Here is a 15,526-nt window from a genome sequence, read left to right as displayed (position 1 = left end):
CCAGAAGTTCAGGAAGGTGAGGCACACCGATTCAAATCAATAGATGATAGAGGATTTTTATCCAGTAACTTATCTGAGTGATGATGGTCTGTGAACGGTATTGAAGAGTGAAACATCTCCCCTTGTTTTTTATCTGCTTTTTTAATTTTTGTATGCCTTCTCTTAAGCGCAGAGCCACCTAGTTCAAAATCTGGGCTACTAGACGCCTTATTTGACCCAGGCTAGGAATTGGGCTTAGGCTGGCAAGGCCCAGTATATAAGACTCCCTGGATTACATGATCATCTGACCCACGACCGTTGGTGCAATCCTCCCTGATTTTCTGAAACTCATCGAATTCCAGCACGTTTGTGGATTAGACCGTCACATCTTTGTCGCCGTCGTCGGGGACTTCCGGAATGGTTGACGAACCCCTGCCTCTATCATAATCCATGTTGCGATCAACTGTAATTTCTCCTTCCTCCAAGTCCATTCCATCTTTGTGCCATGTATCCGAAACCCCATCGTCATTGTCTTCATCGTCACTGGAACCCAGCTCCGACCCCGAAACAGTCATCTTGAAAGGAGACCAGTCGTCATTAAACTCAACAACTCCGATCTTGAACAAGGAATCTCCAAATTTGACCTCCGTAACTTCATTAATTTTCAATCGGATAGCTGTGAGAATGCAAACTTTCCCATGAGATACATCGGAGCAATTCCATACAGGACTGGCGTTCACCAGAACCTTCCCAAAATTTTCAGCAATAGCCGTGAAATTGGATTCATCCCACGCGGAAAAGGAATTCCGGTAATTTTTAGCCATGCAATTCGTTCAAAACGAGCACACTTTTTCCCATAGGGCTCCACCCAAATGAACCAACGAAGCTATATGCTTTTATTAGATTTAAAGATTCTTGTTGCCCCATCCGATTTGAATTTAATTAAAATTTGCATACCTCCCAGATACTTAGTCTCCGCCACATCAAAACCTTCTAAGGCCAAAAGGGTCGGAAAATTACATAATGAGTCAAAACATTTGGCTTCACCAACCAACACATCCTTACCGACCCAATCATTTAGCTCCTAAATACAAGATAAAGTAATAATATGATTATTAGGGGCATCAGCTGGATTCCGATTACCTCTAGCAACCTCGGCAAACGTTCTAGAGTCCCTTTGTTGCCCAACAGAGATGGGTTGCCTAACGGAAGGTCTCAATGGCTTGAAAACTCCATTCCGTTTCACCAACCTTGGGTGTCGGGACAAGTTGGCTGTCAGTTTCCTTCCTCTACAAGAAATATTTGATAGCTCCGCTTCAATCTTCTCCGGTCTCTCCACGTTTGAAAACTTGATAAAACCAAAGAAAGAACCTGATACATCTCTTCTACCCGCAACATAAACGTCGGCCAGGTTACCCAGTTTAAAGTAGAGTTTCCACAACTCCTCCCTAGTCGCGTCCCCTGGGAGGTTAGAAACGAAAAAGGAAGTAATGTTTGGATCTCCGGCGCCATGAAGGTTGTTGTGACATTTCCAATTTCACGGCCAGAAAAGACCGATTTGTTTATGCTTTGTTTTAAAATCAGAGTAATCATTTTTAAGGAAAACAGTTGCGGAAATTGTCCCAAAAACAAAATATGATAAAATTTATCAAAACGTTTCTCAAAGAGAATGTATTTTCATTAAATAATAAAACCTCGGGATGTCATGTTCCGATACAGACCAAAAGCATAAACAATATAAAATAGACCTTACAACAGTTATTTATAACTACTGATCTATAATCCAAAAATCTCTCGTCAAGTCCACCAACTTATACTCTTGTGTCATTACCTGTAATGCAAAGAAAACTGAGTGGGTCAGGCTTGGGAGCCTGGTGAGCATATAGGGTTTTCAACCCACAATAAATAATTAATTTAATTTCATTAACCAATAATAACCCAATTACCCATTCTCGTTATTCTCACTTTACATCCCTAAGACAACTAACACAAGGGACCTAGTCTAAGAATATTTCATCGGGGCGACAACACATGCTTTGGGGGTTCCTCAGCAATATAAGTTAAATAAGGCAACCATGAGGGGGATGGAATACAGCGAATGAACACCCAAGTTCATTAACACCTACAAGTTATGAGTCTGCTAGCGTTCCACTGGATTGTCTAGAAAAGTCCGTGGTCGTCATCTAAATTCCGCTAGATGACTGGATCACAATGACATCGAGGCCTCTTAACATTTTTATTTCATCACACATCACTATCTACCCATGTCCTACCCACATATTTGTAGATAAAATATATTTGTTTATATATAACATAAAACCTGTATAACAAATTCTTTCGATACTCATATCACATGACAAATAGTATATATTCACGTACCACGTATTTTATATAGTATAATCTATATATGCGTGTTAACAGAAAGCAACTACACACACTTACCTATTCCAAATAACGAGATAATATACATATAACACATATCACGTATTTTATAGAGATACTTCATATCTATGTGTTAGAAGAAAGTAACTACACCGGGATATCTTCACGCACAACGGGTTTCTCGCGGACAGAGCTTCGGCTCGGAAACTCTTTTCTTCTCAGGATCTTCAGGCTTTGGTACTTGCTTCGGGTCTCGGGGTTGATACCGGGGCTTCGGGGGTATTTCTTTGCACATAAATCGATGCAATACAGGTGAGAGATGAGAGAATGAGCAATCAAACTCAGCTGGCTCTTCAAATCTATTTATAGGGCAAAATTGGCCCTTGCCACGTCGTGGCACCTTTTTCCACGTCATGGGCTTGGTCGTTACTGTATGCGTCATCGCAAGTTGCGTCTGGGGGACTCCCGGAGGTGTCAGAAGACTGACCACGTCGTGGCACTGCTTGCCACGTCGTGGTATCTGACAGTTTTGGAGTTTCGCGCCCCAAACTTCAGAAATTCATAATTTTCGCATACGAACTCTATTTTCGACGTTCTTTATATCGACACGAAGGTGAGATTATGCTCTACAACTCTCTTTTAGACTTCATTGGCTAATTTTGACTTTATTTTTAATATATTATAATTATATTACTTATATATTATTTTTAGTAGGCCGGGACAGGAAAACTCCGTTATAAACTCATAACTCCTTCGTCTGACATCCGTTTTCGTCCGTCTTTCCGTAGTTGCACTACTATCGATGAGATCTTCAATTCTCATTTAGATTGTTTTGGATAAATATCGCTCTAACGTAAATTCACTATTTACGTTGTGCTGTGTCGTGCTGGTTCTGTCGCGAAACTGCGATAGGTCATAATTTCTTCGTTATAACTCGGATTTCGGCGTTCTTTATATGTACGAAATCCTTGTAACATATACTATAACTTAGTTAAGATTAATCCTTCTAAATAATCTTCCATCAAAAAGTCATTTTTGATGTTTATCGTCTCTAAATTGACTAGCCCGGATCTACGGGCGTTACAGTTGCCGATGTCCGCCGCGCCTTTTCGTCTTACCTCTGGCCACTCTCTCTCCATATAAAAGTTAGATACTACAATTACTCATATTCAAATTAATTACACATTTAATGTCTCATAATACAAAATAAAACATCATGCATAAAAAAGACAATTCATTGCACAAAATAAAATATGTCAAATACAAATAATAATTTCACTGGTAAATAAATGTAATATATCATTAATATAGGTTACATATTTCTATAATTTATAAAGTCAGTAAGTACATTGAGAAAGTTCTTCACATACATATTTATTCAAATCATAAGCCCACCTTTGTAATTAACATCGGACCTAAATGAAATAGTTAAATCAAATTCATTCCGGGATGAAAGAATAAGAGATGAGAACCATGATGAGTTCCTCTTGCATTTCAAAAAAAAATCTAATTTTCTCATTCTTTCTAAAACAGAATTATCATATGGCAATAATGTAACACCAACAATGTCCAAAACTTCATCTTGCAATGAAGACAATGTGGCACTCTCAACTTCGTTGGGCTTTAACGTCCTTGACATAGTGAAGGCTCTACAAATAATCATAACTTCTATTACAGTTACAACACGAAATAACAACATATTTTCATTGATTTGTATATTATATTTATAACATTGTATTTTGAAGAATCTATCTAAATACAAAATTATATTCGATGCTAAAACTAAACACATTTTTCATACGATGCTCTAATAGAAAGAAATGAAAGTGGTATGCTATAATAAACAAATAAATGAAGAAATTTCCAAAATTTAATATTATAATCATTTAAAAGGGTAAACGAACCAAGTTATTCGGAACGATTCAAGAGTAAAGATTTCATTGTGATTAAGAGATAAATCCGACTAATCATGGAGTTGGATAAAATGTTAGCCAAACGAATGACTAATAAATACATATTCAATATTTCATGTGTGAAGTTAAAAGAATTAAAAAAATAGAATTCATTGACACATTTCATCCATTGAACGTAAACCAAGCATGCCTCTTTCTCTACAATCTTCGCAAAGTTCATTTGTAGAAAGAGCATCCACACCACCCTTTGCTTGAATCATCTTATGATGATGCTGTGTTATTTATGTTTGTTGTGATATGAACCCAATGTAGAATTCACTCCCAAAAGTCATCCAGAAGGAGGTAGGGACACTTGGACATAAAAACCTAACATCTCCTCATGATACCATTGATATCAACCCAAGTGTAGAACTCACTCCCAAAAGTCAGCTTGAAAGAGGATTAGACACTTAGACAAAAAAACTCAACATCTCCTCTTCTTGCGAGCGATGTGAGACAATGAGTACCAATACACTCTCCCATAAGGAACATATCATGTCGACTTGGAGAAAGGCTTGTTATAATTTGACAACAGTAAAAAAGTCACTGCAGAGATATTAATTAATGAATGATATTTGTTGTGAAATGGTGATTGGAGTAGCTAGAAAGCATCAGATTCAAGAAAAGAAACAACAAAGAATGCACGCGCTATTAGAGACACTACTTTTGCTAAGAAACTAGAAAATTAAGGAATTGGAAAATAAGAAACTAGGGTTTGAGAATAAAATTGAAATATGGAATGGAAATCACTCGCATTCCTTTTATGTTTTATGTTTGATTTGTGAATGATTAAAGAAATTCATGTATTTTTTTTAGTTTTTTAACTCTCATGTTAAAAGAAAGCAGAAACATCGATGTAAAGGTTATATAAGTTCTGATGTCCATGCTTGAAAGGTCCATGAGCAGGCTCCCATCTAGCCAATATTAAGAAAAATAGTACAATAAGAAAACCAAATAAAAAAACAAGATCAACATTATACAAACATCTAATCATACCATATATAACTTTCAACTAAAAAACGTATCTAATACTGCTTTATTGCTAAATGTTAATTGACACTATTACAAAACTTGATGTCTTTGTTAATAAATAAGATGAACAATTTGAAATAAAATGACTAGGTATTATGACATGTTCAAGGGGTGACAGTAAAGTCAGGAAAAATGAAATGATTTTTATTACCTTCATATGTAGTGGTGAGCAAAATTGAACCCGAAAACCGAAAAACCGATAAAAACCAAAAAAATCGAAACCAAAAACCGAAAGCGAAATAGAAACTAACAGCTTGGGTTTAAGTTTTTTAAAAACCGAATAATTGGTCGGTTTTGGTTTTAATATAAACAAAAACCGATAAAAACTGAACCGAACCAAATTATATAATTGTATAAAAAAATACGTATTATATAGGTATTATATCTTACTAATGGGAAATTAGACAAAAAGATTAGTTACTCCCACTCTCTAGACGCAACATCTAAAACCCCCGTTTGAATCTCACCGTTTAAATATGACTTGTTTTATTTTGTTCGGCAAGCTTATCCCACATCCATTGTAAATTCTTTCTTTAAGTTCCAAACTTGTCCCACATCAACTTCATATAAAACTTGCGCCTTCTTCATCTCCTATATAAGGGGAATACCAAGTTATCAATTCTCAAAATTTGGTTTGGAATGAGTTTGGGTTTAAAAACGAAACCGATCATCTAAACTGAGAAACCAAACTTGTTGGTTTAGATGTAGGGTTTGGTTTTATGTAATTGAATACCGATACAATCAGGTTGGGTTCAGTTTTAGCATTTTAGGTCAAAACCGACCTAAAATGACTCATGCTCACCCCTAGTTGTATGTGAGGCTTGTGATGTCACTTAGCGTCCGAAAATAGACAGAAGAACTAATCTCATCAAAAACGTACAAAGTTAGGGATGAAACTGAAGAGAAAAACAAATAAATAAATAATAAAAAATAAAAAATAACCTTCTGGCAACCACGATGATAGTTTGTATAAATTTCTCTATATAACGGGATCGTTGTAAAACAATATCAATTATAATTTATTTCCATTTAGTTTAAGGTTTTATATTTCATGGTTTATTAGTGATATAAAAAGGATCTAAAATCCTAATATGAACAATGAATATTTAAGGATATATTCTCTTATTTGTTTTTGCCATGCGTCATGATATTTTGAATATTTTGAACAATCGTTCTTGTAATCCACTAAGCAACCCCTAGACTCTAGAGTCTACACGACTTCGTTTAACACATGTTTGTAGAACACAATCAATTAATAAAAATCATGCTAGACTTCATGTAAAAAAAAAAACAATCATGTCTACATCCATGTATATATCTCAAGTGTCACATTATTATTACATATCCTCTCAAAAAAAATGTTATCGAATTAATCAAAAGACTGTATAATCAAAATTACATTTTAACATATGGAAACGAATAAATTAACCCTCTTTATGGTGTTCTATCTTCTAAATTGTTGACATTTACCAAGAACTTGCATCGCATTTAAACTTCTTTGGGCATGATATTTGTGAATACACGCCAACAAATAATATTCAAATAATTGGAACCCATAACGTGTTTGACCATCAATCATGCTTACTTTAGCCTTATACACACTTATATCAGTAATTACAAAACTAACCAAAATTCTTAATTACTTATTAGTTTTTAACTAAAAATTAACATTCACCCCAAACTAGCATTTAAAATCATAGCACATTAAGTTGGTCTACAATCAACGTTGCATCGACTACGGTCAACATTCAGTTGACCACTCTTTGGGGGCAATGAGCTACTGTTTGGTGGGCTGTCTATTCTTTCATGACCCATTGACGCACAATATATAAAGTTGCAATTCTTATTTTTACTCATTTTGTGTGTATTGTCTCAATGGACCTTTCAAAGAACAACCACATGTGTCTCCCGATCTTGAACTTCTTGTTTTTTTTTACTAGGAGATTTAATAGATGCGTTTGTTTGTTGTTTGTTTTTTTTTTTGGGGCAAAGCACAAAATAGAAACTGCATTAATTGCTTGTACACCGAGGTTTCTTATGTACCTATGATTTTCATAATTTTTTTTTTTAATTTTTTTCTTGTTTGTAGCTTGTATAAAATGTAATATAAACTTGTTATTTTTGTTACAAATAGTAGTCAAATACCAAAAAAAAAAAATGATACCTAAAACCGTAGCTTTTTGAATGAAACAGTAATCCATTTTAAGGTCTAAGGTTTGGAAGATAATAGACCATTAAGAGGAAACCGTAGACCATAAAACGGTCAACAGTTTCGTAGTAAATTATGAAAAAAAAAATGAAGTACTAGAGTTGAAAACATAGACCAATTAAGCGAAACAGTAGCCCATTTCAATAACCTTGGTTTTGATGACTATTTTGGGCTAACTCCTAAATTTTGACTAAAAATAAAAACAAAGTAATCATTAAATTTTTTGACTATTTAGTAATTGTCTGTATTTTATAAAATATTAATCTGTTTTTATAAATACATAATCTGAAGAAAAAAACACGTGTCAAGATTTTAGAGTAATAACGCGTTTCTTACTTTTAAGTTTTTATCCCTTTTACGTTTGTAGTACTAGATGTAAAAATGAAATGGGTTACTATTATGATGTAATCAGAAAAATTATATTTCGTAGCAGCTAAGAAATAGATTATTGCTAAAAAAAGGTAAGTCATTTATTTAATAAGAGAAATGTGTTTTTTATTATGATGGAAGTAACCTTGGTTTCTATGAAAAGGCAAACTTTTAAGTAGATCGCCTTTATATTTTCTTTGAAAATAGATAGAGAATATATTCTTTTACAAATTTATTTGAGATCAATCATTTATGCCTTTATAGTCCAATTGATCACGGAATATATGTGTACATACGTTTCAAAGTAGGAATTTACTACAAAAATCAAACTGCGCCAGTACTGAATCAGAAATAGCGGTATTGACTTAGAACCGAGTACATATAACCATTGGCTCATTGGTGGAGCATTATTAGGCCAAGGGGGGCTGTCCCCCCCCCCCCCCCCCCCCCTACCCCCTACTCTCCTGATTTTTTTGTTCTAAATAGCCTTTCTAGTTTCATTTTATACATTTTATACCCAAAAATATAAAATTTTGACATTGGCCCCCCTACTTACCAATTTTTATACATATTATATATCTGGTCCCCCGAATCAAATGTTGAAGCTCCGCCCCTGCATATAACGGTTCACTTTTTGGTTTTCTATTTTACAAGTTTTTAGTTTTGGACCAATTCGGTTCGGCCCGTTTCCATGTAGGGGTGAGCTAATGAAATGGAAAAATGGAAAATTGATTTGCAAGGGTAATTATCTTTTCATCTTCTTCACGTTTAGGTAACTTTATTTTTTTGTATACATGTGACCATTTAACTTGTTAAATGTGTTCATGTATTACCATTGTCACCTAGCATGTCACACCCCAAAACCAAGAACGGCGGAAACGTTCTGGGGCGGAGGACGTCATGTATAATATCAACAACAATGTAAAGTAGTAAACAAGCAACAACATCATCCATTGCATTAATAAAATAATTATTATACAATTGTATTCTGTCAAATTTTGATAAACACTAAAGCATAAATCAAAATGAAAGATAAGTCTTGAATAAGCTCTATCTTCCTTTCTCCTTGCATCGGTACCTGTCTATGATGAACTGAGGATACAAGTAATTTTGAAAGCGAGTATCAGCTTTAAAGCCGGTGAGATCATAAGTATTTAGTGTCTTAATTTGTATGTAAGAATTTGTAAGTCAGAATTTGTAAGTCTATGTATTGTAAGAATTTGTAAGTGTATATGAACTGTAAGTATTTGTAAGTGTATATGAACTGTAAGTATTTGTAAATGTTTGAAAAACTCTAGAATCCCTATGATTCCTTCTAGTATATGAAGGTGTCTTCTACCAAGACCTATCTGTTCTGTGTGTGTGTGGCTCTTGTAAGAGCATGTATTTTCCCAAAGTATAACTATCATTATCCAAAAATATAGTTTGTACATTTATGTTTAAGTGAGGTTATCACTAAAATATGTAATGGAAAAATTAACGTAGTACTAAGACGTAGCTCTAAAAGGGCTACTACCGTACTAACTACCTTAAGCCGGATTTTAGGCAAAGGCACTATGTGATAAATTGCGCCATACTATCGACTAGTAACAACGACATAATGAATGGTCGTAATAAAGAAATGACGTTTGGCACCCGCAGACCTACCGGTCCGGCTGTAGCTAGCAGCAAGGTGTAGGATTGTCAATCCAGCATAGATCTATACGCAAACTCAACGCTCCCCCTTCAAGAGACTCTGGCCGTAACTCAAGTCATGAGGTTTTAAGTCATGCTCCGATTTAAATCACAGTAATCAACGTATTCTCGTATATGTAATGTAATGTACTGTTCTAGCTGTAATGTAATCAACTGTTCTAGAAAGTATAGTAATGTAATGAACTGTCCTAGCTGTAATGTAATGAACTGTAATGTTCTACGTGTGCTAGCTGTAATGTGTGTTCTCTCTATCTAGCAAGTATAGTAATGTAAACGTTCTAGTATAGTTGTACATGTTCTCGTCCTAGTATAGTTGTATACGTAATGTACAGTAATGTTCTAGAAAGTATTGACTCATGAATGAACTGACTCATTGTATGATATCGCGTTCTAGTAATGGTTCTAGTATCTTCCTGAACTACACATATGGTAGCTTACTAGTAATCTAAGTGGTACGTATGGACGTGGATGTATACCCTTGCTACCCATGGGCATAAGATGAACTGGAAGGACCCTTTTATGACTTTATATGTACACATGATATATAACTAATATTTAAACGACCTTCGGACGAGTATCCGATATCCCACCAGACCACATCTCAAGCGCGAAAAGGAAATAGGGTGGATAGTCTTCCTAAGCCTTTTAAACATTTCTTATATAACTATACATATAGAGGCATGCAATTTATAATATAAAAGCATAAATAAGTTTGGTAAAACATTTGGAACATAAATATTAGTTTAAGGAAAGATCGACTTGATGTCAATCTATAAAACAATTTGAAGGCATAAGTTTGATAAAACAATATAAGTACAAGGAACATTTGTTTGATAAAACAAATTAAGTACAAAGAACATTTGTTTGAAAACACAGGTGTAAATAAGTTTGAAATATGATAAAAAGAGTAAGAGATACAGTGTAATAAGTAGTTTGAAACATATAAAATGTTTATAAAAATCATTTGAAGGAAACTGTTTGGTAAAACGGCTAATGAGTAGCCAAATCTTTTGAATGTTGTATATTAATCACATGTGATTGATGTAATAAGTAATATAATCCTACTTACTAATCACATGTGATTGACATAATAAGTAGCATGATTCTACTTGTATCCCCCCCATAAAACATTTAAAATAGTTTAAAACATTAGTTAAGGGGTATGAACTCACGTGCAGTATGAGACTGGAATTGAACGGATGTTATCGTATGGAAGGATCGGACAAGTGCTTGGTGTCAAGTGAAGACTTAGACACACATAATGATCAATCTGGGATGAAAACCCGAAGATCCGTGAGAGAGAAATTGGCTTTTCTCTAATTGGAATTCAATTAATGAACCAATTTGGTTCAGAATTCTATTTATAGTCCTGAGATTTTTGGCAGAAAATATTTTTATTCTCGGAATGGATTCTAATGATCTAGGATAATGGAATTACAGTGCTGCACAAAATCCTAGTGCAACCACTCTCCTAATATCTCATTAGGTGTAAAACCCTGAAAACTGCCAAACTTATTCCATAAGTTTGAATTTTCACTGTAACTGCTCTACTATTATTGGATTGATATGGTTTGATTTGAATGGAAAATTTCGGGTTGTCACATAGCACGTCACAATGGTAATATATGATCATATTTTACAAGTTAAATGGTCAAATGTATACGAAAAAATATTGTTTAAATGTAAACAATTTTTTACATAAATTTCTTAAAAAAATTATAATTTCTTATAACAATTTTATGATATTTTTTTCCTATGGGTTTTTCTAATATAATGTTTTAAACTTTGCTTATAATTTTTTTTAAACTTTTTTTTTATACTTTCATATAATTTTAATACAAATGTTTTTAAACCAAATATTTTATAAATGTTTTAATTTTTTCTTACAAGTTTTTAACTTGTTTTTTTTTTTGTTTTATTTTCATTTAATTTTTTTATAACTTTCATATATTTATTTTGGTTTTCCATTTCACAAGTATTCGATTCACTTCAGGAACTACACGACACCCCATATTTAAAAGTGTTTTTTGGAAATGAATGATTAGAATTAAAATTAAATGATTAAACAATTATTTGATCAAAGTTATATATAATTAAAAAGAAAACTAAATTTGACTAATTTTCACAAGTTTTTCAAGTTTTATGAAAAAAAGGTTTTATGAAAATAACCACAAATTTCCTAAGTTGCACATGGGAAATTACCGTTGTACCGGCCATTGCCTGAGAAATTCCTAAACATTCTCTTTTTGGAAAATAACTTATTAAAAAAAAAAAAACTTTGATTTGAATTATCAAAATGCCCAAAAAAAAAAATTCCATGCAGGTTTAACTTGCGTTTTCATATGTTTGACATGTGTTCTTGCAAGTTTGATCTGCAGAAATGCAATATAATAATAATAATAATAATAATAATAATATTAATAATAATAATAATAATAAACACTAATTTGGCACTTGAACCTGCATAAATCATGGATTTTTTTAATAAAAAAAATTATTTTTGAAGTTTTTGTGGTAGAATCTTCAAATGGTTGATTTTTTCCATATTTATAAAATTGAAATAAAATAATATGGTTTGTATATGGGACAGCAGTACTGACTATTAAGACAAATTCGCAGTCCATTAGTCCCTTTCACAGCCCATTCGCTAATTTCTGATGATAACATGATATTAGTGCCTATTTATTATAAAACTCTAATTTTTGTTTAAATTTTGGAAAACTTAAATAAATTAGCTAGATTTGTTTTAATGTTCTTTGTGCTTTACCTATAGTCGAAAGTTTAATCTAATTTTAAAATCGTGCCATTATCTTCATATGTTTGTATTTAGATTTTATGGTCCATAAGCATCTAGACGTAAAATGACTTTCAAACTTCTCCACTCAGAATTTTAAGTAAAAATATACAAGAAAACACAAACTTTAATTTCAAAATTTAGACTAGATTTGTGATTTTATGTAAGGTTGCACTATGTAACATGTCTTTTGCAACTGGTAATATGATGTGGCATGTCTTCTCGGCTCATCAGCCATAACTAATAACTAATAACTAATAACCAACAAGAAACAATTAAACAATATTTTCATTTAACATCCTTCTTTTTATTGATAGGCAACAATGATACCATATCCTACTAATAGACAAATATTGACAAAAATGATAAAATGTTATGTTGTGCCTATGTGTCACCAAATTTTCGCAGAGAAAAACACCTTTCAGCCTAAAAGACTAAGAATTAAATTTATAATTTATTTTAATAATTATTATCGTAATAATCAGTTTTCGTAGAAAATATATATTTTGTTTCACACAATCAAAACTAAAGACACCTATATCTGAAAATCACAACTGATTATTATGAATTCAATATAATGATAATAACGTGGACTCCAATTAGCAAATATATTTAGTATATTTTTTTGAACGCTATCAAAAATTAATAGATAGATGTCCATCAGTTAAAAATTAAAGATTCAAATCCAGACAAACTATATAAATTTAAAAATAGTGTAATGGGTGTGTAATACGTCCTAAAAATATTCAATAAAATAATCGAACAATTTGATAAGTTATCCGTCAAATAATAATATATTTATTTATTAGGAGTATATTTAAACATGAACAAAATATGGAAATAGAAAAAAGCGTCGGCTCGAATCAGAAAACAAGTGAGAAAACAACACTCCGTTAGTTCACACGGAGGATCGGGGCCCCACTTTGACCACCGGGTTTCTTCCTAAAACGAAACCCACCCTATAAATCTATCTCCCACACCGATTCGTTAAAAGTTAAAAAACCCACCACTCGAAAAAAAAAAAAAATCCGAACGTTACATATCGATCAATCGAAAATGATTACCGTTGCAATCCCAAATTCGCCTGTATTCTCACCATCGCCAAGAGTTTCTTCTTCTGTTTACTGTAAATCATCGCCGGAATCTTTGTCTTTGACCCATTCCCCATCTATTTCTTTCTCTTCTCCGTCGTTCAAGTGTCGTTATCAAAAGCCACTCCCGCCGGCAAGTGGGTTTGTTAGGGATTCCAGTGAAGGCGGACCCACACAACCCACGTTTTGTTCTTCTTCTCCTACGCTTTCAAAGAGGAAAAGACCCGCTAAATTAGCTATTCCGGTTGCCTCGTTAAGCTTTTCCGATCGTATTACGCCGCCGTTGGAGGCGGTGGAGGATGGTTGGGAGGAGGTGGAGGTTGACGGAGATGGGTATTCGGTTTATTGTAAGAAAGGGAAGCGAGACGCCATGGAAGATCGGTTCAAAGCTGTAGTTGAGTTTAATGGACAACATAACCAGGTATATGTTTGTGGATTTTCTTCTGTAGTTTTTGTTACTGTTCTTAAAGTAATTTACAAGGGTTTAATTTTTGAAATCCTTTTCCAGGCATTCTTTGGTGTTTTCGATGGCCATGGTGGATCAAAAGCCGCTGAATTTGCAGCAGAAAATCTTGATAAAAACATCTTAAACGAAGTAGAAAAAATGGGTGAAACCGAAATAATAGAAGCAATCAAACAAGGTTACATGAACACAGATTCGCAATTTCTAAAACAAGATCACCGAGGTGGATCTTGCTGCGTTACCGCCATTATCAGAGACAGCAACCTTGTGGTGTCAAACGCCGGCGACTGCCGCGCAGTGCTGAGCAGTCGTGGGTTTGCCACACCCCTCACCTCCGACCACCGACCCTCAAGACCAGACGAAAAGCTCAGAATTGAATCACTCGTAAGCATCTTCATCAAGAACTCAAATTAATCAAACAATGTTCTTCATCTGCTTATTGATTAACGATTACTTAATCTCTATCGATGATGTTGCAGGGTGGGTATGTTGATTGTAACCATGGTGTTCCAAGAGTTCTCGGATCACTAGCGGTTTCAAGAGGGATCGGGGATCGAAGCCTTAAACAATGGATAACGGCTGAACCCGAATCAGAAATCTTCAAAATTGTGCCTGAATTTGAGTTCTTGATCATGGCTTCTGATGGATTATGGGACAAAGTGAGCAATCAGGAAGCAGTTGATTTAGCTCGGCCTTTCTGTGTAAGTAATGATAAGTTAGAACGAGTATTGGCTTGCAAGAAACTGGTCGAACTTTCGGCGTCTCGAGGATCCATTGACGATGCGAGTGTGATGATAGTTGACTTGGGCCGGTTTTGTTGATGACTTCTATGAAGATGATCAACGAAACTATAAATTAATTGATTAGCTTTTAGATCTCTTTTAACGAGATTCAGTTCATATTTAAATAACACAATTCGTTCATTCTTTTTATAGCTTTGTTCTTATGTAAACACACGTTCGTGGCTTCATGGGTTTTAATAAGGGAAATGACTTTGTAGAGTAATCATGTCTCACATTTATGGAGATGCCAACGGCGACTGAAAATGTGGGCCCCATTCTCCATCTCGATTTTCAAATCCTCATTTTAATTTTAATGGGGTAATATAAATGAATGATCATCACCTCTAATATAGATCTTGACTGGGGATCGATCTTTGAAAACTTTTACATCAAGAAAAAATCTAAATTTCAGTTTAACTACGTCGTAAGTTTAAATACTTTAAAAAACATCATAAAAAATATAACATAAAAATCAAATAGAAAAAAATTATTTGAGTTATATGTAAGGTAAAATATATCAACCAAGTAGAAAAAAATATATGCAAGGTTAAATTAGATAAAAGAAGAATAAAAAGTACAATTTCAACCAACTAATAACTAATAAGTTTGGTTACTTGAATAAACTTTTAGATAAATTATACAATAAATATATGTTTTGTATTATTTTTATATATTAATATACATATAACGAGGTCGGGGTCTAGGATTATCCTCATCCCTATCTCCATTTTTTTTGGGGATTCCCCATCCCTGGTCAATTTGGGGATTCCCCGGTCAA

At 33.7% G+C, this 15,526-nt stretch overlaps 1 protein-coding gene across 1 annotated transcript; it reads left to right on the top strand.

Annotated features, from left to right (window-relative positions):
- Positions 1 to 13,220: 13,220 nt before the first annotated feature.
- Positions 13,221 to 14,971, top strand: LOC111905914 (probable protein phosphatase 2C 25). The gene is made up of 3 exons (XM_023901646.3): positions 13,221 to 13,924; positions 14,012 to 14,350; positions 14,446 to 14,971. The coding sequence occupies exons 1-3, from the start codon at positions 13,469 to 13,471 to the stop codon at positions 14,785 to 14,787; spliced, it is 1,137 nt and encodes a 378-aa protein (XP_023757414.1). The 5' UTR covers positions 13,221 to 13,468; the 3' UTR covers positions 14,788 to 14,971.
- Positions 14,972 to 15,526: the final 555 nt, after the last annotated feature.

This window comes from Lactuca sativa, chromosome 9, assembly GCF_002870075.4.
Source record: "Lactuca sativa cultivar Salinas chromosome 9, Lsat_Salinas_v11, whole genome shotgun sequence".
Taxonomy (NCBI): domain Eukaryota; kingdom Viridiplantae; phylum Streptophyta; class Magnoliopsida; order Asterales; family Asteraceae; genus Lactuca; species Lactuca sativa.
This window is presented reverse-complemented; position numbering and strand designations above follow the sequence as displayed.

Bases quoted from the DNA above. Each gene is read 5' to 3' on its own strand.
- LOC111905914 (XM_023901646.3), top strand. From the start codon at position 13,469: ATGATTACCGTTGCAATCCCAAATTCGCCTGTATTCTCACCATCGCCA. The intron at 13,925-14,011 runs GTATATGTTTGT...ATCCTTTTCCAG, and splicing joins TTAATGGACAACATAACCAG to GCATTCTTTGGTGTTTTCGA. The intron at 14,351-14,445 runs GTAAGCATCTTC...ATGATGTTGCAG, and splicing joins AGCTCAGAATTGAATCACTC to GGTGGGTATGTTGATTGTAA.